The following is a 23,629-nucleotide window of genomic DNA, read 5'->3' as shown; positions in this document are numbered from 1 at the left end:
TTAGGGCTGGATCAGGTGACCCTGAACCATCCCTTAGTTATGCTGCTATAGACGTAGACTGCTGGGGGGTTCCCATGATGCACTGTTTCTTTCTCTTTTTGCTCCGTATGCATCACTCTGCATTTAATCATTAGTGATCGATCTCTGCCCCCCTTCTCGGCATGTCTTTTTCCTGGTTCTTTCCCTCAGCCCCAACCAGTCTCAGCAGAAGACTGCCCCTCCCTGAGCCTGGTTCTGCTGGAGGTTTCTTCCTGTTAAAAGGGAGTTTTTCCTTCCCACTGTGGCCAAGTGCTTGCTCATAGGGGGTCGTTTTGACCGTTGGGGTTTTTCATAATTATTGTATGGCCTTGCCTTACAATATGGAGCGCCTTGGGGCAACTGTTTGTTGTGATTTGGCGCTATATAAGAAAAAAGTTGATTGATTGATTGATCCTGCTGTAACCAGGTTTCTGTAAGGCAGAATAAATCAATATGTTGATCAATTATTATATCATTTACTAACCGGGACTTAGAAGAGAGAGACCTAATGTTTAATAGACCACATTTAACTGTTTTAGTCTGTGGTGCAGTTGAAGGTGCTATATTATTTTTTCTTTTTGAATTTTTATGCTTAAATAGATTTTTACTGGTTATTGGTGGTCTGGGAGCAGGCACCATCTCTACGGGGATGGGGTAATGAGGGGATGGCAGGGGGAGAGAAGCTGCAGAGAGGTGTGTAAGACTACAACTACAATACAATACAATATATGTATGTATATGTATGTGTATGTATGTATATGTATGTGTATGTATGTGTATACGTATGTGTATGTATGTGTATATGTATGTATGTATATGTATGTGTATAATATAAACATGATTGGAATTGTGAAAAAAGATAGGAGCATCTTAGTTACAATATGTGAAGTGGAGTTTAGATGTGATAAGGTGACACTAGTGCTGGGATTTGTAAACAAGTTGTTATTGCACGTGATTTGTGGACATATTATTGCATGTGTTTATTTCACAGTGTTATTGTACAGTCTGACAGCAGCAGGGAGGAATGACCTGCAGTTTCGTTCCTTCTTGCACTGAGGGTACCTCAGTCTGTCACTGAAGAAGCTGCTCAGCTCCACTACAGTCCGGTGCAGAGGGTGAGAGGAGTTGTTCATGATGGATTTGAACTTGGCTAACACCCTCCTCTCAGCCACCTCCTCCAGAGAGTCCAGAGGACAGCCCAGAACAGAGCTGGACTTACTGACCGGCTTGTTCAGTCTCTTTCTCTCCCACTCTGTGCTTCCCGGGACCCAACAGACGACAGCATAGAGGAGAGCAGAGGCTCCTCAGTCTCCTCAGGAGGTTGAGGCGACTCTGTCCTTTCTTGTACAGGGCGTCAGTGTTGTGAGTCCAGTCCGGTTTGTTGTTGAGGTGAACACCCAGATATTTAAAACTGTCCACAGTCTCTATGTCCTCCCCCTGGATGTTCACCAGTGGGTGAGGTGGTGGTTTCCTCCTGAGGTCGATCACCATCTCCTTCGTCTTACTGGTGTTGAGACACAAGTGATTGCGCTCACACCAGTCCACAAAGTCTGTGATGACCGACCGGTACTCCAGCTCCTTCCCCTCAGACACGCGACCCACAATGGCGGAGTCATCAGAGAACTTCTGGAGATGGCAGCTGTCCGTGTTGTAGGTGTAGTCCGAGGTGTAGAGGGTGAAGAGGAAAGGCGAGAGGACAGTGCCCTGGGGGGCCCCTGTGCTGCACCTTACCACCTTAGACTGACAGCTGCGCAGCCGCATGTACTGCGGGCGGTCAGTGAGGTAGTCGGTGGTCCAGGCAGCAAGATGTCCATCCACACCTGCGTCCTCCAGCTTTCCCATGCAGCAGCGCCGGTCTGATGGTGTTGAAAGCGCTGGAGAAATCAAAGAACATGACTCTCACAGCGCTCCCGCCTGTCTCCAGGTGGGTGAGCACTCGCTGCAGTAGGTAGATGACAGCATCATCTACCCCAATGTTGGGCCTGTAGGTGAACTGCAGTGGGTGCAGGATGTCGAGAAGAATAAGGTCCAACCCCTATCAAGGAGAGTGGTTCCGGAGCTGAGGCTGTGCCTGGGCCCACTAGATCTAACTGGTATCGCTCCGGCTCCTTCCCCCACAGTGAGGTGACGTTCCACACCCCCAGAGCTAGCCCCTGCTACCCGGGTCTGGTCCGTCGAGGCCCTCGTCTTTCACTGCCACCCAAAGGACAGCGCACCCGACATCGGCGGTTCCCCCTGCGGGTGGTGAGCCCACAGGGTGGAGATGGAAGGTCCACATTTCCTTTTCGGTCTGTGCCCGACTGTGCTCCGTGGCAAGCCCAGCTACCAGGTGCTCGCTGACGAGCCCTACATCCACCCTGGCTCCAGATGAGGGCCCCGGGCTTCCTCCGGGCCGGGTCACATTTCTTCTACCTCTTGTGAACCATTCTTAGTCTGGCCTCTCGCCTGAGAGCAATTTGCTATGGGAGAACCTACCAGGAGCACAAAGGCTCCAGACAACACAGCTTCAGGGTCATAGCGGCACACAAACCTCTCCACCATGATAAGGTGATGGTTCCCGGAGAGGCAAGGAACAAGAAGTCACAAAAATAAAACAGACAATAGAATTAAAAAAAGGCATATACAAACAAAACATGTCACAATGCCACCAGGTGTTCAAAGCCATTTTAAATGAATAAGTGTTGAGCTTTGATTTTAAAAGTGCTGGGTCAGAAATACTGCATAAATTAGGAGGTAACTTGTTCCACAGTCTGGGTTCAGCCACCAAAAAAAACATGATCACCCCAAAGTTTATATTTTGACCTCAGAACATCTAAGTAAAGTGACCAGATGCCCCTAATGTTCTACTGTGTGTGTGGAGAGTTACAGTTTCATGCAAGTAAGATTGTGCAAGGCCATTAAAAGCTGTAAAAGCAAACATTAAAATTTTAAAATCAGTTCTAAAAAGAACTGTAAACCAGTGGAGTGAGTAAAGTACAGGTGTAATATGCTTAATTCTGGAAGTGTTCATTAAAAGACAAGCAGCAGCATTTTGCACAAGTTGGAGGCATGCAAGAGAAGACTGGTTAACACCAGCGTCAAGTGCAACACAGTAATCAAGTCTGAATCTGATGAAAGCATGAATGGCTCTCTGAAGATCACATCTACTCAGGAAGAACCAGAAGATGTAGCTGGAAAAACTGGCTTTGACAACAGAGTTTTATTATTACTGTTCAAATGAAAAGTTGAATACGGGGTCATTTAAATATGCACTAATTTTGAGAGGTTTTTTTGTTTTGTTTTGTTTTTTTCCCCAGGAGATGCAGAAAATGTATCATTAGATAAAAAATTAATTTGGTTTCTGGGATCCCACGGGGCCTGAGACACTGGCTCCTGCGGCCTATGCCCCCCTGACTCCCTGCAAATTTTCCTCAGATTTCACAATTTTCATTCCACAGCCCTGTAATGATCTAACCATTGTAGTTGTTAAAAATATTATTATAAATAGTAGTAGTAGTATTGCCGACCATGGCCTAGGAGAAGGCTGTATGCTCAGAATAATGCTTTAAATAAAAAAAGCCGGGGGGGCAGGTATAACAGGGGAGTGCGGCACCTCTATTTCCCCACTTTAGAAAAACCCCTGTTATGCATGAAAATAGCAACATAAATGAATACATTATAATTGCGTTCAAAATTGTATCTTCAATTTTTGTTTACAGACATGAAATAGCCGTTACCACATATTGAAATGAATAGTTTTCATACTTGAGGTGTCCGGTCACCTGCCCAAATCTGTAGCACAAGCGACAACATATATGACTAAAAAGATTGACATGAAATTCACCAGGTTTGTCATTTGGGTACTGATCTGTAATGGGGTCAAAGAACACCTTTGTGCACATTTTTGAGCATTGTGGCTTATAGACTCCAGCACAACAATCATAGCAACTAACCTAAATTTGGAGTGTTCATGTAGCAGGACCTGATTACTGTTTTTATATTTTTGTCTTTCCACATTAATACGCAGGGCATCCGCTTCCGTGGTTACAGTATTCCTGAGTGTCAGAAGCTGTTGCCCAAAGCTTCAGGAGGTGAAGAACCGCTGCCTGAGGGTCTGTTCTGGTTACTGATCACAGGACAGGTGCCCACTGAGGAGCAGGTGAGTGGGACAGGTGCACCAGTGCTGTAAAACCTTTAACTGCATTACGGCTGGACTGTGAAGGTGCCACTCTGTTCATTCTTCTGTTGATCTTAAATGCAGTCATCTCAGACACTCTTAGACCGGCAGCCCGGAGCATTTTGGTCAAACGAACAAGGTACCCATATCTGAGTACAGCATCATGCACTGCGTAACCAAACATATACAGGTATTAATGTCTGGCGGGAAGCCCCTGCTGCCTTTGGCCCCTGGGACCCTGAAGAAGGGGCAAAAAACTGTGCTGGGTCATACATTGTGGATACCACATAAAACCATCCATCCATCCATCCATTTTCTTCCGCTTTCCGGAGTCGGGTCGCAGGGGCAGCAGCTCAAGCAAAGCCGCACAGACCTCCCGATCCACACACACCTCCTCCAGCTCCTCCGGGGGAACCCCAAGGCGTTCCCAAGCCAGCAGAGAGATGTAATCCCTCCAGCGTGTCCTGGGTCTTCCCCGGGGCCTCCTCCCAGTGGGATGTGCCCGGAACACCTCTCCAGCGAGGCGTCCAGGGGGCATCCGGAAAAGATGCCCGAGCCACCTCAACTGAGTCCTTTCGACTTGGAGGAGCAGCGGCTCGACTCCGAGCTCCTCCCGAGTGACCGAGCTCCTCACCCTATCTCTAAGGGAGCGCCCAGCCACCCTGCGGAGGAAACTCATCTCGGCCGCTTGTACTCGCGATCTCGTCTTTCGGTCATGAGCCAAATCTCATGACCATAGGTGAGGATCGGAACGTAGATCGATCGGTAAATTGAGAGCTTTGCCCCCTACTCAGCTCTCTCTTCACCACGACGGTCCGATACAGCGACCGCATCACTGCAGATGCTGCACCGATCCGTCTATCGATCTCACGCTCCATCCGTCCCTCACTCGTGAACAAGACCCCGAGATACTTAAACTCCTCCACTTGAGGCAAGGACACTCCACCGACCTGATGAGGGCAAAGCACCTTTTTCCGGTCGAGAACCATGGCCTCGGATTTGGAGGTGCTGATTTTCATCCCGGACGCTTCACACTCGGCTGCAAACCGCCCCAGTGCACGCTGAAGGTCCTGATTTGACGAAGCCAACAGAACCACATCGTCCGCAAACAGCAGAGACGAGATTCTGTGGTTCCCAAACCAGACCCCCTCTACACCCTGGCTGCGCCAGAAATTCTGTCCATAAAAATAATGAACAGAACCGGTGACAAAGGGCAGCCCTGGCGGAGGCCAACATGCCCTGGAAACAGGTTTGACTTACTACCGGCTATGCGAACCAAGCTCCTACTGCGGTCGTACAGGGACCGGATAGCCCTTAGCAAAGGACCCCGTACTCCCGGAGCACTCCCCACAGGGTGCGCCGAGGGACACAGTCGAATGCCTTCTCCAGATCCACAAAACACATGTGGACTGGTTGGGCAAACTCCCATGAACCCTCGAGCACCCGATAGAGCGTGTAGAGCTGGTCCAGTGTGCCGCGACCAGAACGAAAGCCACGCTGCTCCTCCTGAATCCGAGGTTCAACCATCGGTCGAATTCTCCTCTCCAGTACTCTGGAATAGACCTTACCGGGGAGGCTGAGGAGTGTGATCCCCCTATAGTTGGAACACACCCTCCGGTCCCCCTTCTTAAACAGAGGGACCACCACCCCGGTCTGCCAATCCAGAGGCACTGTCCCCGATCGCCACGCGATGTTGCAGAGGCGTGTCAGCCAAGACAGCCCCACAACATCCAGAGACTTAAGGTACTCAGGATGGATTTCATCCACCCCAGGAGCCTTGCCACCGAGGAGCTTTCTAACCACCTCGGTGACTTCGGCCTGGGTAATGGATGAGTCCGCGTCCGAGTCCCCAGTCTCTGCTTCCTCTTCGGACACATAAAACCAAGTTTTTCAAAATGGGCATACTTCACAGACTTTTGAATAGGTCATGCCAGACATATTGTCCTCTGCGTAAGGGTCGTCAGACCCCCTCGAAGGGGTCCCTAAATATGGGCTGGATTAAACATTGAAGGTACCACACAAAACCAAGTAAATGGACTGCATTTATATAGCGCTTTTCCATCTGCATCAGAAGCTCAAAGCGCTTTACAGTTATGCCTCACATTCACCCCGATGTCAGGGTGCTGCCATACAAGGTGCTCACTACGCACCGGGAGCAATAGGGGATTAAAGGCCTTGCTCAAGGGCCCTTAGTGATTTTCCAGTCAGGCGGCGATTTGAACCCATAATCTTCTGGACTCAAGCCCAACACCTTAACCACTAGACCATCACCTCCCCAAGTTTAAATGAACAATTACACTCCAGTAAGTATAAAATGACCAATGCCAGACAAATTGTCTGCTGCATTGGCCCTGCCAGACACCCCCAAAGTTGGACAGTTTTTACAGCAGTGGTTGAATTTAGCTAGGTGAAACCTTAAAAGTACCACCAAAAAGTAATGTCAATTGAAAAGGTACTACACACAAAATTCAGAATGACCTTTGCCAGAGAGATTGTCCTCTGCATAAGGGTCGCCAGACCCCCTCGAAGGGGTCCCTAAATACAGGCTAGATGAAACATTGAAGGTACTACATGAAACCAAGTTTAAATGAACTGTTACACTCCAATAAGTATAAAATGACCAATGCCAGACAAATTGTCTGCTGCATTGGCCCTACCAGACACCCCCAAAATTAGACAGTTTTACAGCAGTGGTTGAATTTAGCTAAGTTAAACCTCACAAGTACCACTGATAAGTAATATCAATTAAAAAGGTACTTTACAAAAAAATTAAGAATTATCTCACCAGACATATTGTAAATTATTATTTTTATACATTTTAATGAATACCTTTTGTCAGTGCAAAATCACAAGAGCCACATACTGAGCTTCAGCATGGTACATAATTGCCACTGTGTATTAGTAGACATCCATCCATCCATTTTCTTCCGCTTTATCCGGAGTTGGGTCGCGGGGGCAGCAGCTCAAGCAAAGCCGCGCAGACCTCCCCCAGCTCCTAGCTTATAAATTAAATTAATTTTTCTGCATTACAAATACTTAAATACTACATGCATTTTGTAATATTAAAAGAATAATTGAAGTGTAGGCATCAATGTGCTTTGCGTGATTTTAATAAATAAAAGAATACAGTAAAATGTGAGGCAGGAGAGAATTCCTTTGACCCATTTAAACTGCTTTTTTCCTGCCTGAAAATGGGTCAGATATGAATCGGCAAACGATTGTATTCATGGCATACTGTAGGAATTATGTAACTTATGTTGATACACTTTTATGATACATTTTTTTTATACAATAATTGAAAACTATATAAAAAAAATAACAAAATACATTTATTGTATTATAATGCATTGGCACAAAAAGGTAAAACATAAAACGTAAATGCCAGATGAATCTTTTGTTGCACTGGCCCTTTTTTAATCATTTTATATTTAGTGGCGTGTAATTGTTCATTTAAACTTGGTTTCATGTGGTACCTTCAATGTTTAATCTAGCCCATATTTAGGGACCCTTTGAGGGGGTCTGGCGACCCTTATGCAGAGGACAATCGGTCTGGCAAAGGTCATTCTGAGTTTTGTGTGAACTACCTTTTCAATTGACATTACTTTTTGGTGGTACTTTTAAAGTTTAACCTAGCTAAACCACTGCTCAACCACTGCTGTAAAAACTGTCCAATTTTGGGGGTGTCTGGCAGCGCCAATGCAGCAGACAATTTGTCTGGCATTGGTCATGTTATACTTAGTGGAGTGTAATTGTTCATTTAAATTTGGTTTTGTGTGGTACCTTCAATGTTTAATCCAGCCCATATTTAGGGACCCCTTTGAGGGGGTCTGGCGACCCTTACGCAGAGGACGATATGTCTGCCAGGGCCTATTCAAAAGTCTGTGAAGTATGCCCATTTTGAAAAACTTGGTTTTATGTGGTACCCACAATGTTTGACCCAGCACATTTTTTTGCCCCTTCTTCAGGGTCCCAGGGGCCAAAAGCAGCAGGGGCTTCCCGCCAGACATTAATACCTGTATATGTTTGGTTACACAGTGCATGATCCTGTACTCAGATATTGGTACCTTGTTCGTTTGACCAAAATGCTCTGGGCTGCTGCTCTATCTCTGCCGAATTTGACACTTGGCACAATCTCTTGCATTTTTTTTAAGGAAAGCTCTTTCACAAGATGATATTACTGTAGGTCTGTTGTAAAATAAAAAGGCAGATCACCAGATGTTTTGACACCATGACTAATGGATGCAGCTTGGGAAATAATGTGACCCCATGAAATTGTTGCATAAAACTTTCATTTTGACATGTGAGGCATGTGCACATGCATTTTATAACTGTAACTGCCAGCAATCACAGAAAAAATAACTTTATTACCAAACAAAGGTTTTCTTTCAGGTGACAGTTTTTTTTCTTCTTTTTTATAGAAAGAGTTGTACTCTTTAACCTTTATTTCACCAACTCTTACCTCAGCTAACAAAGCCTTTGCTTTTGAATCAATAGTAATACTTTTGGGACTTTGCATGTAGGTTTTGGTATGACATGATATTTGTTTCTGTTAAATCTGTACTTTTGTGTATGAAGTGACACACCCTTTGTAAGTGTTGAGGAGTTGAAATGTAGATGATCAAGTATTTCAGGTCACCTGCTGATGTTGCTGTGCTCCTGGGCTCCTAGGTGAGCTGGCTGTCCAAAGAATGGGCGAAGAGAGCAGCACTTCCCTCTCACGTTGTCACAATGTTAGACAATTTCCCCACAAACCTGCACCCCATGTCTCAGTTCAGCGCTGCCATTACAGCACTGAACAGTGAGAGCAGTTTTGCAAGGGCCTACTCTGAGGGCGTCCACAAGTCCAAATACTGGGAGGTGAGTTGAACGTCCACAAACAGTCACTACTGTTCTTCTTTGTATTCTCCCCTTGTGATAAGAATATGTGAATAACAGCCTGTTTACTGGATTATTAGGTGGGTCTTCTGACTTAACATTTTTATACTAGGGTTTTTTTTTGTTGTTGTTTGTTTTTTAGTTTATCTATGAGGATTCCATGGACTTGATTGCCAAGCTGCCCTGCATTGCTGCGAAGATCTACCGTAACCTGTATCGTGAAGGCAGTAGTATTGGAGCGATTGACTCCAACCTGGATTGGTCCCACAACTTCACCAACATGCTGGGCTACAGTGATGCACAATTCACTGAGCTAATGCGGCTCTACCTCACGATCCACAGGTGCTACTTCAAACCCTTATTCCTAGAACAGGATGTAGCTTCTGGTTTTGAATTTGGTGTTCCAGGATTTTCAAGTTCTTCATGTTGACTATATATAGTGGAACTGAGAAATTGAGAGGAAAGCTGGTAATTTGATTGGATTCTAAATGGCCAACAGCTTCAAACTAATATGAAAAAATACACATCATGTATGAGGGGCAAGATGTTGTGAGCCTGACCCAGAAAAAGTTAGGGCATGGTTCTCCATCTTTTGAATTCTGAGAAACCAACATTTATCTAGAATGTGTAAAGTTTTAACTCACTAGGTGCAGTGTTGACAAATGTCGGTTTCTCAGAATGCAAAAGATGGAGAACCACATCCTACTTTTTCTGAGTCAGTCTCAAATCCTCTCAATCGCCCCTTGTAGCTCTACCAGTCATTACTAAAGATGGTCACCAGGCAAAAAGTCAACTCCATCCACTGGCAATGATGGACACACACCTCTCCCTAAAAGAAATTGGAATAGACATGGATCTGCAGTAATGGTGCAGAAATGATACACAAACCCGTAGCCTTCATAGCACTGAGTTCCCGAAATATATTTCCAATGAAAATAAGTGCTAACGGCATAATAAAGGAATCCAGCGCATCAGAATAACGTTGGATCCTCATAGGAACATTGTTGCCACGTGACCAGTAGTAATGAAAGCTAAGAGCACTGGAGCAGCAGCAACGGATTTTAAATTTAGCTGTATATTTTTCTGTTAAAAACAGAATTGGTGCAGCAGAAAAAATTGGATTAAAAACAGAATTTACTGGTAATCAATGTGCCAACCCCCCCACCCCACCCCCCAAAGAAAACCCACACAAATACAGCCAAGTATTATATTTTTTTAATTTAATTTTCTGTCCCTCATGTTGATACATGAAGCTGATGTACGGTGCATCCAAAAAGTCTTCACGACACATTTTATGTTACAGCCTTATTCCAAAATGGGTGATTACCCCCCCTCAAAATTTTATACACAGCACCCCATAATATATATATATATATGTATGTATGTATGTATATGTATATATATATATATGTATGTATGTATGTATGTATATGTATATATATATATATATGTATGTATGTATGTATGTATATATATATATATATATATATATATATATATATATCACACAAGGTTGGGTAGGATTACTTTGAAATGTAATCAGATTACAAGTAATCCAAATGTATGTACATAGATGTAATCCACATGTACAATCCCTGGCAAAAATGATGGAATCACCGGCCTCGGAGGATGTTCATTCAGTTGTTTAATTTTGTAGAAAAAAAGCAGATCACAGACATGACACAAAACTAAAGTCATTTCAAATGGCAACTTTCTGGCTTTAAGAAACACTGTAAGAAATCAGGAAAAAATAATTGTGGCAGTCAGTAACGGTTACTTTTTTAGACTAAGCAGAGGAAAAAAAATACGGACTCACTCAATTCTGAGGAATAAATTATGGAATCACCCTGTAAATTTTCATCCCCAAAACTAACACCTGCATCAAATCAGATCTGCTCATTAGTCTGCATCTAAAAAGGAGTGATCACACCTTGGAGAGCTGTTGCACCAAGTGGACTGACATGAATCATGGCTCCAACACGAGAGATGTCAATTGAAATAAAGGAGAGGATTATCAAACTCTTAAGAGGGTAAATCATCACGCAGTGTTGCAAAAGATGTTGGTTGTTCACAGTCAGCTGTGTCTAAACTCTGGACCAAATACAAACAACAAGGGAAGGATGTTAAAGGCAAACATACTGGTAGACCAAGGAAGACATCAAAGCGTCAAGACAGAAAACTTAAAGCAGTATGTCTCAAAAATGCACAACAAAACAAATGAGGAACGAATGGGAGGAAACTGGAGTCAACGTCTGTGACCGAACTGTAAGAAACCGCCTAAAGGAAATGGGATTTACATACAGAAAAACTAAACGAACTGGATGAAAGTCATATTCAGTGATGAATCTCGAATCTGCATTGGGCAAGGTGATGATGCTGGAACGTTTGTTTGGTGCCGTTCCAATAAGATTTATAAAGATGACTGCCTGAAGAGAACATGTAAATTTCCACAGTCATTGATGATATGGGGCTGCATGTCAGGTAAAGGCACTGGGGAGATGGCTGTCATTACATCATCAATAAAAGTTTACGTTGATATTTTGGACACTTTTCTTATCCCATCAATTGAAAGGATGTTTGGGGATGATGAAATCATTTTTCAAGATGATAATGCATCTTGCCATAGAGCAAAAACTGTGAAAACATTCCTTGCAAAAAGGCACATAGGGTCAATGTCATGGCCTGCAAATAGTCCGGATCTTAATCCAATTGAAAATCTTTGGTGGAAGTTGAAGAAAATGGTCCATGACAAGGCTCCAACCTGCAAAGCAGATCTGGCAACAGCAATCAGAGAAAGTTGGAGCCAGATTGATGAAGAGTACTGTTTGTCACTCATTAAGTCCATGCCTCAGAGACTGCAAGCTGTTATAAAAGCCAGAGGTGGTGCAACAAAATACTAGTGATGTGTTGGAGCGTTCTTTTGTTTTTCATGATTCCATCATTTTTTCCTCAGAATTGAGTGATTCCATATTTTTTTTCCCTCTGCTTGGTCTAAAAAAGTAACCGTTACTGACTGCCACAATTTTTTTTCCTGATTTCTTATAGTGTTTCGTAAAGCCAGAAAGTTGCCATTTGAAATGACTTTAGTTTTGTGTCATGTCTGTAATCTGCTTTTTTTCTACAAAATTAAACAACTGAATGAACATCCTCCGAGGCCGGTGATTCCATCATTTTTGCCAGGGATTGTACATGTGGATTACATCTATGTACATACATTTGGATTACTATTTGGATTAATAGATTATTAGTATTCTTTCAAAGTAATCCTACCCAACTGTTTGTGTGTGTGTATATATATGTGTGTGTATATATATATATGTGTGTATATATATATATATCAATCAATCAATCAATTTTTTTTATATAGCGCCAAATCACAACAAACAGTTGCCCCAAGGCGCTTTATATTGTAAGGCAAGGCCATACAATAATTATGTAAAACCCCAACGGTCAAAACGACCCCCTGTGAGCAAGCACTTGGCTACAGTGGGAAGGAAAAACTCCCTTTTAACAGGAAGAAACCTCCAGCAGAACCAGGCTCAGGGAGGGGCAGTCTTCTGCTGGGACTGGTTGGGGCTGAGGGAGAGAACCAGGAAAAAGACATGCTGTGGAGGGGAGCAGAGATCGAACACTAATGATTAAATGCAGAGTGGTGCATACAGAGCAAAAAGAGAAAGAAACAGTGCATCATGGGAACCCCCCAGCAGTCTACGTCTATAGCAGCATAACTAAGGGATGGTTCAGGGTCACCTGATCCAGCCCTAACTATAAGCTTTAGCAAAAAGGAAAGTTTTAAGCCTAATCTTAAAAGTAGAGAGGGTGTCTGTCTCCCTGATCTGAATTGGGAGCTGGTTCCACAGGAGAGGAGCCTGAAAGCTGAAGGCTCTGCCTCCCATTCTACTCTTACAAACCCTAGGAACTACAAGTAAGCCTGCAGTCTGAGAGCGAAGCGCTCTATTGGGGTGATATGGTACTACGAGGTCCCTAAGATAAGATGGGACCTGATTATTCAAAACCTTATAAGTAAGAAGAAGAATTTTAAATTCTATTCTAGAATTAACAGGAAGCCAATGAAGAGAGGCCAATATGGGTGAGATATGCTCTCTCCTTCTAGTCCCCGTCAGTACTCTAGCTGCAGCATTTTGAATTAACTGAAGGCTTTTTAGGGAACTTTTAGGACAACCTGATAATAATGAATTACAATAGTCCAGCCTAGAGGAAATAAATGCATGAATTAGTTTTTCAGCATCACTCTGAGACAAGACCTTTCTGATTTTAGAGATATTGCGTAAATGCAAAAAAGCAGTCCTACATATATGTATATGTGTATATGTGTGTATATGTGTATGTGTATATGTGTGTATATGTGTATGTGTATATGTGTATGTGTATATGTGTGTATATGTGTATGTGTATATGTGTGTATATGTGTATGTGTATATATATGTGTGTATATATATATATGTGTATGTGTATGTGTGTATATGTGTATGTGTGTGTGTATGTGTATGTGTGTATGTGTATGTGTGTGTGTGTATGTGTATGTGTGTATGTGTATGTGTGTGTATGTGTATATGTGTGTATATATATATGTGTGTATATGTATATGTGTGTATGTGTATATATGTGTGTATATGTATGTATGTATGTATGTATGTATATATTGAATCACGTGTGATTGCATCAGCCAAGCTTGAACCTTCGTGCGCATGCGTGAGTTTTTTCACGCCTGTCGGTTGCGTCATTCGCCTGTGAGCAGGCTTTGTGTGAGCACTGATCCACCCCTCTCGTCGTTTTTTATTGCGAATAAATGTCTGAACGATTTGGATCTTTGCTGCATCAAATATTTCCAGGAAATGTGAGAGACCTCCAGGTGGACACCATTCGGAAAAATTCATATGGCTTTCAGGGACAATTTTATGGGGATTACACAGATTGAGTTCTCCAGCCGGTTTAAAGACCGCCCACAGCTGCTGAGAGCGCGGTGCGCTCCGAGCGCCGATCGACAGGCTGACACCCCGCTGAAACAACCAGATCATTTCCAACGTGAAGGCTTTGTTGATCCGGGACGTCGTCTGACTTCAACAAAAAAAGGCAGAAGACGTGGACATCAGCACTTTTTGGCACATTCCACTGTTACAGGAGTTTTTTTCATGGAAAGAGAAGCGGAGGGATGCGCCACGGAGCCGCTCATGGCGCGGCACAAAACCGCCTCTGTGTTGGTCTCACAGGACGGCTTTCAGACGGCTTTTGGTTGCTTTTCAGTCGTGTGAATATCAGAGAAATTTTGCATCAGCTGGACATGCCAGAACATGTCCTGTGAGGCTTCATCACGGCGTTGCTTTGCGCCATGCGGAAACGTCCCGACGCGCGGAATTTCTCCGCACATCTGTCTCAATGTGCCGAAAAAGTGCTGATGTCCACGTCTTCCGCAATTTCCGTGCTAGTCAGACGACGTCCCGGATCAACACAGCGTCCAGTTTAGAAATGAATGGCACATTCCACTGTTACAGGAGTTTTTGTCATGGAAAGAGGAGCGGAGGAATTCCGCGCATCGCGGCAGAGCCGCATGGCGCAAAGCAACGCCGTGATGAATCTTCACCGAAATCCATCTGAGTCTTTCGAATGGTTTCCAACTGCCTGTCTCTAACTTTTTCTGAAAAAAAATTCATGGAGCAAAGCGGCAGCCTCTCAGCCATTTCCCTGACAATAACAATCAGACGAGGGGGGTGGACCAGTGCTCACTCAAAGCCTGCCCACAGGCGAATGACGCAACCGACAGGCGTGAAAAAACGTTTGCATGCACACGAAGGTTCAAGCTTGGCTGATGCAAGCGCACATGATTCAAATCCATATAGTTTTTGAAAAAAATTAAAAGGTCAGATACTTTTCTAACAGACCTCGTGTGTGTGTGTGTGTGTGTGTGTGTGTGTGTGTGTGTGTGTGTGTGTATACACACACACAAAAAAACAAATAAATCACATGTACATAAGTATTCACAGCTTTTGCCATGAAGGTCAAAATTGAACTCCGGTGCCTACTGTATCAACTAATCTTCCTTGAGATGTTTCTACAACTTAGTTGGAGTCCACCTGGGGTAAATTCAGTTGATTGGACATGAATTGGAAAGACACACACCTGTCAGTATATATAAGGTCCCACATTTGGCAGTCAGAGCATAAATCAAACATGAAGTCAGTGGAATTGTCTGTAGACCTTCAAGACAGGATTGTCTTGAGGCACAAATCTGGTAAAGGGCACAGAAACATTTCTGTTGCTTTGAAGGTTCCAATGAGCACAGTGGCCTCCATCATCTGTAAATGGAAGAAGTTAGAATCCACCAGGACTCATCCAAGAGCTGGCCGCCCGTCTAAACTGAGCGATCGGGGGAAGGGCTTTAGTCAGGGAGGTGACCAAGAACCCAATGGTCACTCTGTCAGATCTCCAGCATTCCTCTGTGGAGAGAGGAGAACCTTCCAGAAGGACAACCATCTCTGCAGCAATCCACCAATCAAGCCTGTATGGTAGAGTGGCCAGACAGAATCCACTCCTTAGTAAAAGACACATGGCAGCCCACCTGGAGTTTGACAAAAGGCACCTGAAGGACTCTCAGACCATGAAAAATTAAATTCTGTGGTCTGATGAGACAAAGATTGAACTCTTTGGTGTCATGTTTGAAGGAAACGAGGTACCATCCCTACAGTGAAGCGTGGTGGCAGCATCATGCTGTGGAGATGTTTTTCAGCAGGAGGAAAGATGAATGCAGCAATGTACAGAGAGATCCTGGATGAAAACCTGCTCCAGAGAGCTCTAGACCTCAGACTGGGGCGATGGTTCATCTTTCGGCAGGACAATGACCCTAAGCACACAGCCAAGATACCAAAGGAGTGGCTTCAGGACAACTCTGTGAATGTCCTTGAGTGGCCCAGCCAGAGCTCAGACCTGAATCCAACTGAACATCTCTGGAGAGATCTGAAAATGTCTGTGCACCGACTGAGTGATGCCTCCCATTCAACGTGATGGAGCTTGGGAGGTGCAGGAAGGAGGAATGGACCAAACTGCCCAAAGATAGGTGTGCCAAGCCTGTGACATCATATTCAAGAAGACTGTAATTGCTGCCATAGGTGCATCAACAAAGTACTGAGCAAAGGGTTTGAATACTTGCATACATGTGATTTCCTTTTGTTTTTTTTAATAAACTTGGAAAGAAAAAAATCAAAACTTTTTTCATGTTGTCATTACGTGCTGTGAATAGAATTTTGAAGGGAAAAATGAATATACTCCATTTTGAATAAGGTTGTAACATAAAGTGTGTAAACACTACAAGTATGTTTGGTATATTGACCCCCTAGAAGCCCATTTATTGACTTTGGGGTCCAAAGGTCAAAATCGCTGAACTGTACTTTGTACAAGCCTTATGCAGGCACTTGTAAGCTTATCAGCGTTTGCCCAGGGTGCCGTGGGTTAGTGCAGACTATGTGCTTGTTAAAATTACTTAATGTGCCCCTGTCAAAAAAAAAAAAAATTTCTAGCATATTTGTTTTTCTCTGCCTGAGGATAAATTAAAACATCCTGCTGTGGATCATCATCAAATTCACTGACAGACCTTTGGTCCAAAATCACACTTCCTGCCCCAGTCAGGTCGGTGTATTGAGACACATGGTCCCTCTGATTAGTCTGTCAGCATAGCTGTCTCTGAACCTTTTTTCCTCTCAGACTATCAAACTGAAGCTTATCAAAATTCTCTGCTCTTTTAACTTCCCCCACACACTGCATATGAGGCATCTCTTGTTTACTGCTGTTCCTAAAGCTGAGTATAGGCATCACACACTATTTAATTACCCTTAAGTACAGCATTTTTGGCTATAGCATACCTGAGATGTCTACAGTACAGAGAATGATGCTAACACCTCCTGGGCTTTAACTAGCAAAACACACTGCAGTGTCACTGTGTGCTCAGTATCGGGTCAAACTGCTAGTTATGACTGTGGCCAGAGGGAGCTTCTGAATAGCTTCACGACTACTTTGAGCGCACTGACTGGATCATATTCAAAGATAGTGAAATTAATATCTAAACTTACACTGCTTTGTGTGTAAAAAGCTACATGGACACTGTCACTACTGACTCCTCCAAAGAACCATAACATGGCTTTCAAAGTCTGGCAACACACAGCATTACAGTGTTGCCAGGTCTAAACTGAAGAGGGGCATCAGGGACACCAAAACAACTTGGATCCCCGCCGAGGATGTCAGGGTGTACACCACATCACAAATCAAAATAACTCCCAACAATTTAACCGCTGGCAACAGCAGTGCCTCACTGGCAGAGTAACTCAACCGTCATGACCACTGCTCCAACTATAGACACGAACTGCATCTTCATACAGGTTGCTGATGTCCCCTGCACACTTCATAATATAAATGGGAAGAAAGCAGCTGGTCCGGATGGTGTCCCAGAATGGGTTCTCAGAGATTGCTCTGGAATTAACTGAGACATTTACAAATATGTGTGCCTCATCCCCAACCGTCTAAAGACATCCACAGTAGTGCCAATTCCTAAGCGGACAATAACTTGCCTCTGACTGTAGGCCAGTGACTGGTCCTCAAGTACATCAAGACTACTGTCCTACCTACTCTGGACCCTTGCCAGTATGTATACAGAACCAGCAGGTCAACAGATGACTGAGTCACCATTGCCTTCCACATTGTGCTGTGCCACGTGGAGCTACAAGGAGCATTTGCATGACTGTTGTTGTCCACCACAGCTTTGCATTTAATACTCACCCCAGCTGACTTTTTCACCAATGTCAGATTTAGGCCATCAACATAAATATCTGCCTGTTGCCAGACTTAACAGACTTAAACTGACCATGCTCATTCAGGATGGGGCCCAGTTGCTCTTCTTTTGAGCCTTTCCTTTACTTTCTGTATACTTATGACCGCATACTACCTCATAACGCCATCATGGAATTTGCAGACAACACATCAGTGTTGGAACTGATCGCTGGGTGAAATGAGAGAGGAGGTACAGAGGCTGATGGACTTCATGTGCAAAACACCTTTGCTCTCAATGCTAAAAGACCAAACAACTGATCATTGATTTCAGGAGGAAGAGACAGATGTTCGCCCGCCTCTGGAGATGAAAGGAGAGAGCAGGTGGAAAGAGTCTCTAGTTTCAGGTTCCTGGCTACACACATCTCAGAAGACTTCACATGGACATAGAACACAAACGGTCTGATTTAAGAAAGCTCAACAGCGACTTTACATCCTGAGATCTCCCTGAACAAACCTGCTGGTGTTCTGTTGTTGCAACGTTGAGTGTCTAGACTCCTGGCATCTTAAAATGGCATGGCAACAGTTTTGCAGTAGACAAGAAGGCACTACGGAATCATGAACCAACACAGACCTGTTTGCGCTGGAAGACCTAAACATGTCCTGCTGCCTGCAGAAAACACTCCGCATCCTAAAGGATTCATCCTACTCCGCCCATCAGATGTTGGAACATCTGCCCTCAGGCAAGCGATGGAGCTCCATCAAAGCACTTGGCACAAGATGAACAGTTTTAATGCTAAAGCCATCATCACACTGAAATCACACAGCCTCTAGACGATCTACAACACTGTAATCTGTTCATTAATTTAACATCTTGTGTAAGTGTTTATAACAGGTTTATAGTGCAATACTTTACATTTGTATTTGTGTTTTATAGCATTTTGGGAATTATGTGTTTTTAGAACAGGTTTGTGTTCGGGTGTGAATGATGAGTTTCTTTCATATCAGTGTATATACTGAATTCCATTTTTAGGCAGTGCACTAAATTCCACTGCGTATATGAGTGAATTTTCAGTCTTCAGGGCTAGGTGTCTGATTTTGCTGCTAATTTAATGGCACAAATGGCAGCCTCCAGTAGGCGACCACGTGTAGTCATGGTGCATCTCAGTCATTTCCCATCCTTCATTTGTGCACTCTGAGAGATATATATATATATATATATATATATATTTCATCATTGCACAATTTCCTGTGAGTAATTGTGAGTGAGACAGAGATGTTTGTCAGCCAGCCATCTGTGATGGACGATGGAATTGTCCAACGCTACTATGGGTAATTATTTAACAGATGCTCCAGTAACCACATTGTTGAACATTAGCTTGTACTAACCTCTGTTGGCCTGCAGCAACTCTTCAAAGCACCCGTGTTTCTCCAGTTGATAAATCAACAGCAAGCGGGGTAGATGGCTCTCAGTGTTGACACTGGGAACTCGATAATGTGTAATCTGTCAACCTCCCAGAGAAGCAAAGTAAAAAAAGAGAGGAGGACAGTAAAGTTTGTTTTACAGTGTAAACCTTCTCACCCTTATCATGGAGGACTTGACATATTCCCTGGCAAATGTTTAAATTAAGCCACTTTAGGAATTGTTTGCTTTGAACATGGCTGCTGTCAACAGTTTCAGAGTTTCTGTCTTCAAATGTTTCAGTGACCACGAAGGAGGCAACGTCAGTGCCCACACAAGTCACCTGGTGGGCAGTGCCCTCTCTGACCCCTACCTGTCCTTCAGTGCTGCCATGAACGGTCTCGCTGGTCCGCTGCATGGCCTCGCCAATCAGGTTCGTTGTCTCCTGGACTTTTTCTTTAACTCTTGAGTTTTTAGATGTGGAATATTTACCATTGGTGCTTGCTTAATGTTTGTGACTGTGGATTTAATATCACTGGAAGTTTCTTGTTTGTGCTTCTTATGCACCATGAATGTTCAGAGTCATCGTGGTGCTGAAACATCGGCACATGTGTTGGCATTTAAAATATGTAGATAATAGTGACGCGTTCTGGAGTTGGGGTAACTTTATTTTCTTGCTTCTCTCAGGAGGTGCTGGTGTGGCTGACAGCACTGCAGAAGGATCTGGGTGGAGAAGTGTCTGATGAGAAGATGAGGGATTACATCTGGAACACACTCAAGTCAGGAAGGGTAAAGTTGCACGATGTCCGTGATTAGACTTCGCTTATTTCAAAGAATTCACTTGTCAGTCTCAAATCCCAGTGTTGAGTAACTAGGTCCTTACATTTAAATATATATATATAATATATATTCTCTTATTGCCTGGAAGATATAGAAGACCTTGCTTATGTACTTTTAATTCACACAGTTGCCATCAGGGGGCATTCATGTCATGTAAAGTACGAACCATAATCTATGTAAATATATGAATTCATTGTTTTTGTGGAACCATTTTACTGATGAATCCAGAGAGCTATTATCTACAAACCTGGACTGTCTGAGACCACACAAACTTCTATGAACATCGCCTGGGTTTACTGCGAGCCATTTTCTAGCTACTTCAGTTTCCCACAAAAAAAAGCTCTGAAAGTGATTGATATGCAAAATGTTTTTTTGTCCAGTGTTATGAGTAATGTTTTTTGTTTTTACATTATGTGATGACTTTGGAAAAAAGAAAGTAGCATTTTGGCACATTAAAAAAAAAAAATGGATTGTGGTCGTAGGTGGTGCCGGGTTACGGCCACGCTGTCTTGAGGAAGACGGACCCGCGCTACACCTGCCAGCGCGAGTTTGCGCTCAGTCATCTGCCTAATGACCCCATGTTCAAGCTGGTTTCCCAACTTTATAAGATTGTACCCAATGTGCTCCTGGAACAGGGTAAGGCCAAGAACCCCTGGCCCAACGTGGATGCCCACAGCGGCGTGCTGCTGCAGGTGAGACATGTGACATGTAATTACTCAAGTCATCCTGTTGTGGCCAGTGTTGTGACCTGAAACACTTTCCTCTGCAGTACTACGGAATGACTGAGATGAATTACTACACCGTACTGTTTGGTGTGTCGCGAGCACTCGGCGTGCTGTCCCAGCTGGTGTGGAGTCGAGCCCTCGGTTTCCCCTTGGAGCGCCCAAAGTCCATGAGCACAAATGGACTGATGACTTTGGTGGGAGCCACGTCAGGCTGAAGAACAAGTTAAAAAGAGATGGGGGGGTTAGCATAAAAAATAATAATAATAATAATGATGATGATGATGATGAGGCACATGCAATGTTAAACCCCAATGTTAAATTCCCAAACCCAGCGACATGGGATTCAGAGGGACAGTACACTTTTAATGTCATTTCATGAGAAGGGCCTTTGAAATACATCACGCCGTTAAGTGTTTACGTCTGTTCAGCTGACCAGTCAGGTTTTCTCACCATGTCTCAATATTTGGAAGATATGGATCAATAATTTTAGACACGCAGCCGCAGCGCGCTCAAACGATGTACAGCTTTAGGTCTGTGATCACTAAGATGCTGCAAGTTTGGTCTCCAAAGGGAATTTTAGAGAGAATTACACTTCATTCGTATTTCTTGAAAAGTTAGTCTCGTAACCTGACTTGACCTTTTCTTTTTGTTCAGGCTTCATGTTGTTTCACTTCATTTTAGTGGGTAGATTTTACCCAATCACGATTATTAGTTTAGTTTCTTCTACGAAATCTTAGATGTCTTTCCGCCTCAACTGTCTGCACCTTTCACTCCTGTTGTGAACACTCCAGTTTGGAAAAAGGTCCTGTAAAAAAATAAAATATTTAAAATATTTTGAAAGATACTGCCCCTTTAAATCTCAAGTTTTCCCCTTTTTCTCTGATATTTTTCTAATTAATCTTGACTTAAATAACCTGTCTGATCAAAATAACTTTCTGTGAGTCTTTGGAATGATGGAGAATCATGGATAAGAATTTACCAAATGTTTGAACACAGGGTGTTATTGGCAGCCGATGTAATTCCTTAAGAGCAAGCTTGAACAAAATGTGTCCAGTGGTGGTGGTGGTGGGGGGGGAGCTTTGTATTTGTTGGAAGCCCCGCCTTACCTGAGTGTACTTTCACGTCTTTACATCCCTACAGGAGCATGATTTTTAAACATGGCCTACTCCAAAATGAGCACTTGCTTGATTGGATTTCCTAATTTGTAGCAATAGAAACTTGAGGACGATTGTGCCCCTTTATACAGAATTTGTTGGTGTTGAATATGTACAAACTATAAATCTTTGTGAGCTTTATTTATACTTTTTGTATATAGGTATATATATGTATAGTTTGAATGTATAAGCTTTGCGCTTACATTTTGCTTGTAGTAACCACGATTGCTGTAGTTTACCGTATTGTTGCGCTCGGCCTCACAGGTCACTGAACGCTTAACAAACAGAATCACTGCAGCTATCTTGTATGTCTCGCCCAGCGTCCTTGTGTGTAGCTGGTGTCAGCCAGCTGCATTTCAGGTCTTTCACACAAATGTTTCAAGCTTGCTCTTAAGTCGACCTTTGGAAGCGGCTTAATGTGCCGCTGCTGGGTTTATCGACACTCCAGTATTGTGTTTGAAGCTGGACTGTGTTCATTAACATGTTAGCCAGTTCTGTTTGAAATTGCTTTGCTGCAGTCTTCCTTCTGGCATTCACAGGTGTTTTATTGTACTGTTCTTTCTTGGGTTGGCTTTTAAAGACATCAGGTTATTTTAATCATCGAACAAAAAGGTTGTACATGATAACTAGGGACAAATTTACGGCTGTCCGATTAATCAGAGAAACACACAGATGAAGAGGCTGGATGGGTCGAATGGGAAAGAAAACCTTGAAGCATAAATAATGAAAACCTAAGGGAAAAAAAAAAAATAAAGATTTTTTTTTTTTGTTTTTTACGTGTCACTTTCTTTATGGTACAAAAATGTTTCAAGAGGAAATTTTCAATTACGGCTGTTCTGAAGATTTATTTTAAAGATAGTTATATTTAAACAGTCAGTTTCATTGTTTTTTGTTGTTGTTTGGTTTTGACACAAGTCTGAGCAAGATTACTAAAAAACAAAGACTGAGAAATTAATGAAATAGACAAAATAGAGTGCCAAATGGATGTTACAATTTTGTATATTTGTTCAAAATGCTGGGTGGTGTTTTTTCCTAGGAGTAGATTACTTTGCGAGGCTGTAAAAAGAGGGGGTGCATTAACGTGAAGGGGGCTTACCAATACCCTGGCATGCCAAAATACCATCTTAACAATTCACAAAATTTAAGTACCTTAATTTATGCATACATACATCTTCAACCGCTTATCTGGGATCGTGTCACAGGGGCGACAGCTCCAGTAGGGGACCTCACCTTCCCATTGACAGGCCACATTAATCACCTCTGACTGGGGGATACTGAGACGTGGCAATATAATCACTTCACCTACTCCTGAGTCTCCTCCCAGTTGGATGTGCCTGGAACATGATCCAAATGCCCGAACCACCTCAGCTGGCTCCTCTCAACCCAAAGGAGCAGCAGCTCTACTGAGAGCTTCTCACAAATGACTGAGCTTCTCACATTATCTCTAAGGGAGACTCCAGCCACCTTTCCAAGGAAGCCCATTTCGGCCACTTGTACTCGTGATCTAGTTCTTTTGGTAATGACCCAACCTTCGTCACCAGAGATGAGCGTATGACTGAAGATTGACCAGTAGATCGAGAACTTCAACTTTTGGCTCAGCTCCTTGCTGTGCTGATTCTCCGGCCAATCTCACGCTCCTTTGTTCCCTTGTGAACAAGACCCTGAGGTCCTTGAACTCCTTCACTTA

The 23,629-nt window shown here is 43.4% G+C and overlaps 1 protein-coding gene across 1 annotated transcript in view; it reads left to right on the top strand.

Annotated features, from left to right (window-relative positions):
- The window catches only part of cs (citrate synthase), a 59,649-nt gene extending 36,941 nt beyond the window's left edge, over window positions 1-22,708 (top strand). Inside the window, exons 5-11 of the mRNA XM_034173451.1 lie at window positions 4,025-4,156; window positions 8,843-9,031; window positions 9,192-9,391; window positions 19,527-19,656; window positions 19,911-20,012; window positions 20,546-20,755; window positions 20,833-22,708. Of these exons, the coding sequence (XP_034029342.1) occupies window positions 4,025-4,156; window positions 8,843-9,031; window positions 9,192-9,391; window positions 19,527-19,656; window positions 19,911-20,012; window positions 20,546-20,755; window positions 20,833-21,003 (1,134 nt within the window). The 3' untranslated portion in view covers window positions 21,004-22,708. The remainder of the gene's footprint in view (window positions 1-4,024; window positions 4,157-8,842; window positions 9,032-9,191; window positions 9,392-19,526; window positions 19,657-19,910; window positions 20,013-20,545; window positions 20,756-20,832) is intronic.
- The last annotated feature ends 921 nt before the right edge of the window (window positions 22,709-23,629 follow it).

Source organism: Thalassophryne amazonica, chromosome 6, assembly GCF_902500255.1.
Source record: "Thalassophryne amazonica chromosome 6, fThaAma1.1, whole genome shotgun sequence".
Lineage (NCBI taxonomy): Eukaryota > Metazoa > Chordata > Actinopteri > Batrachoidiformes > Batrachoididae > Thalassophryne > Thalassophryne amazonica.
The sequence above is the reverse complement of the archived record's forward strand: the minus strand, read 5'-3'. Positions and strand labels throughout refer to the sequence as shown.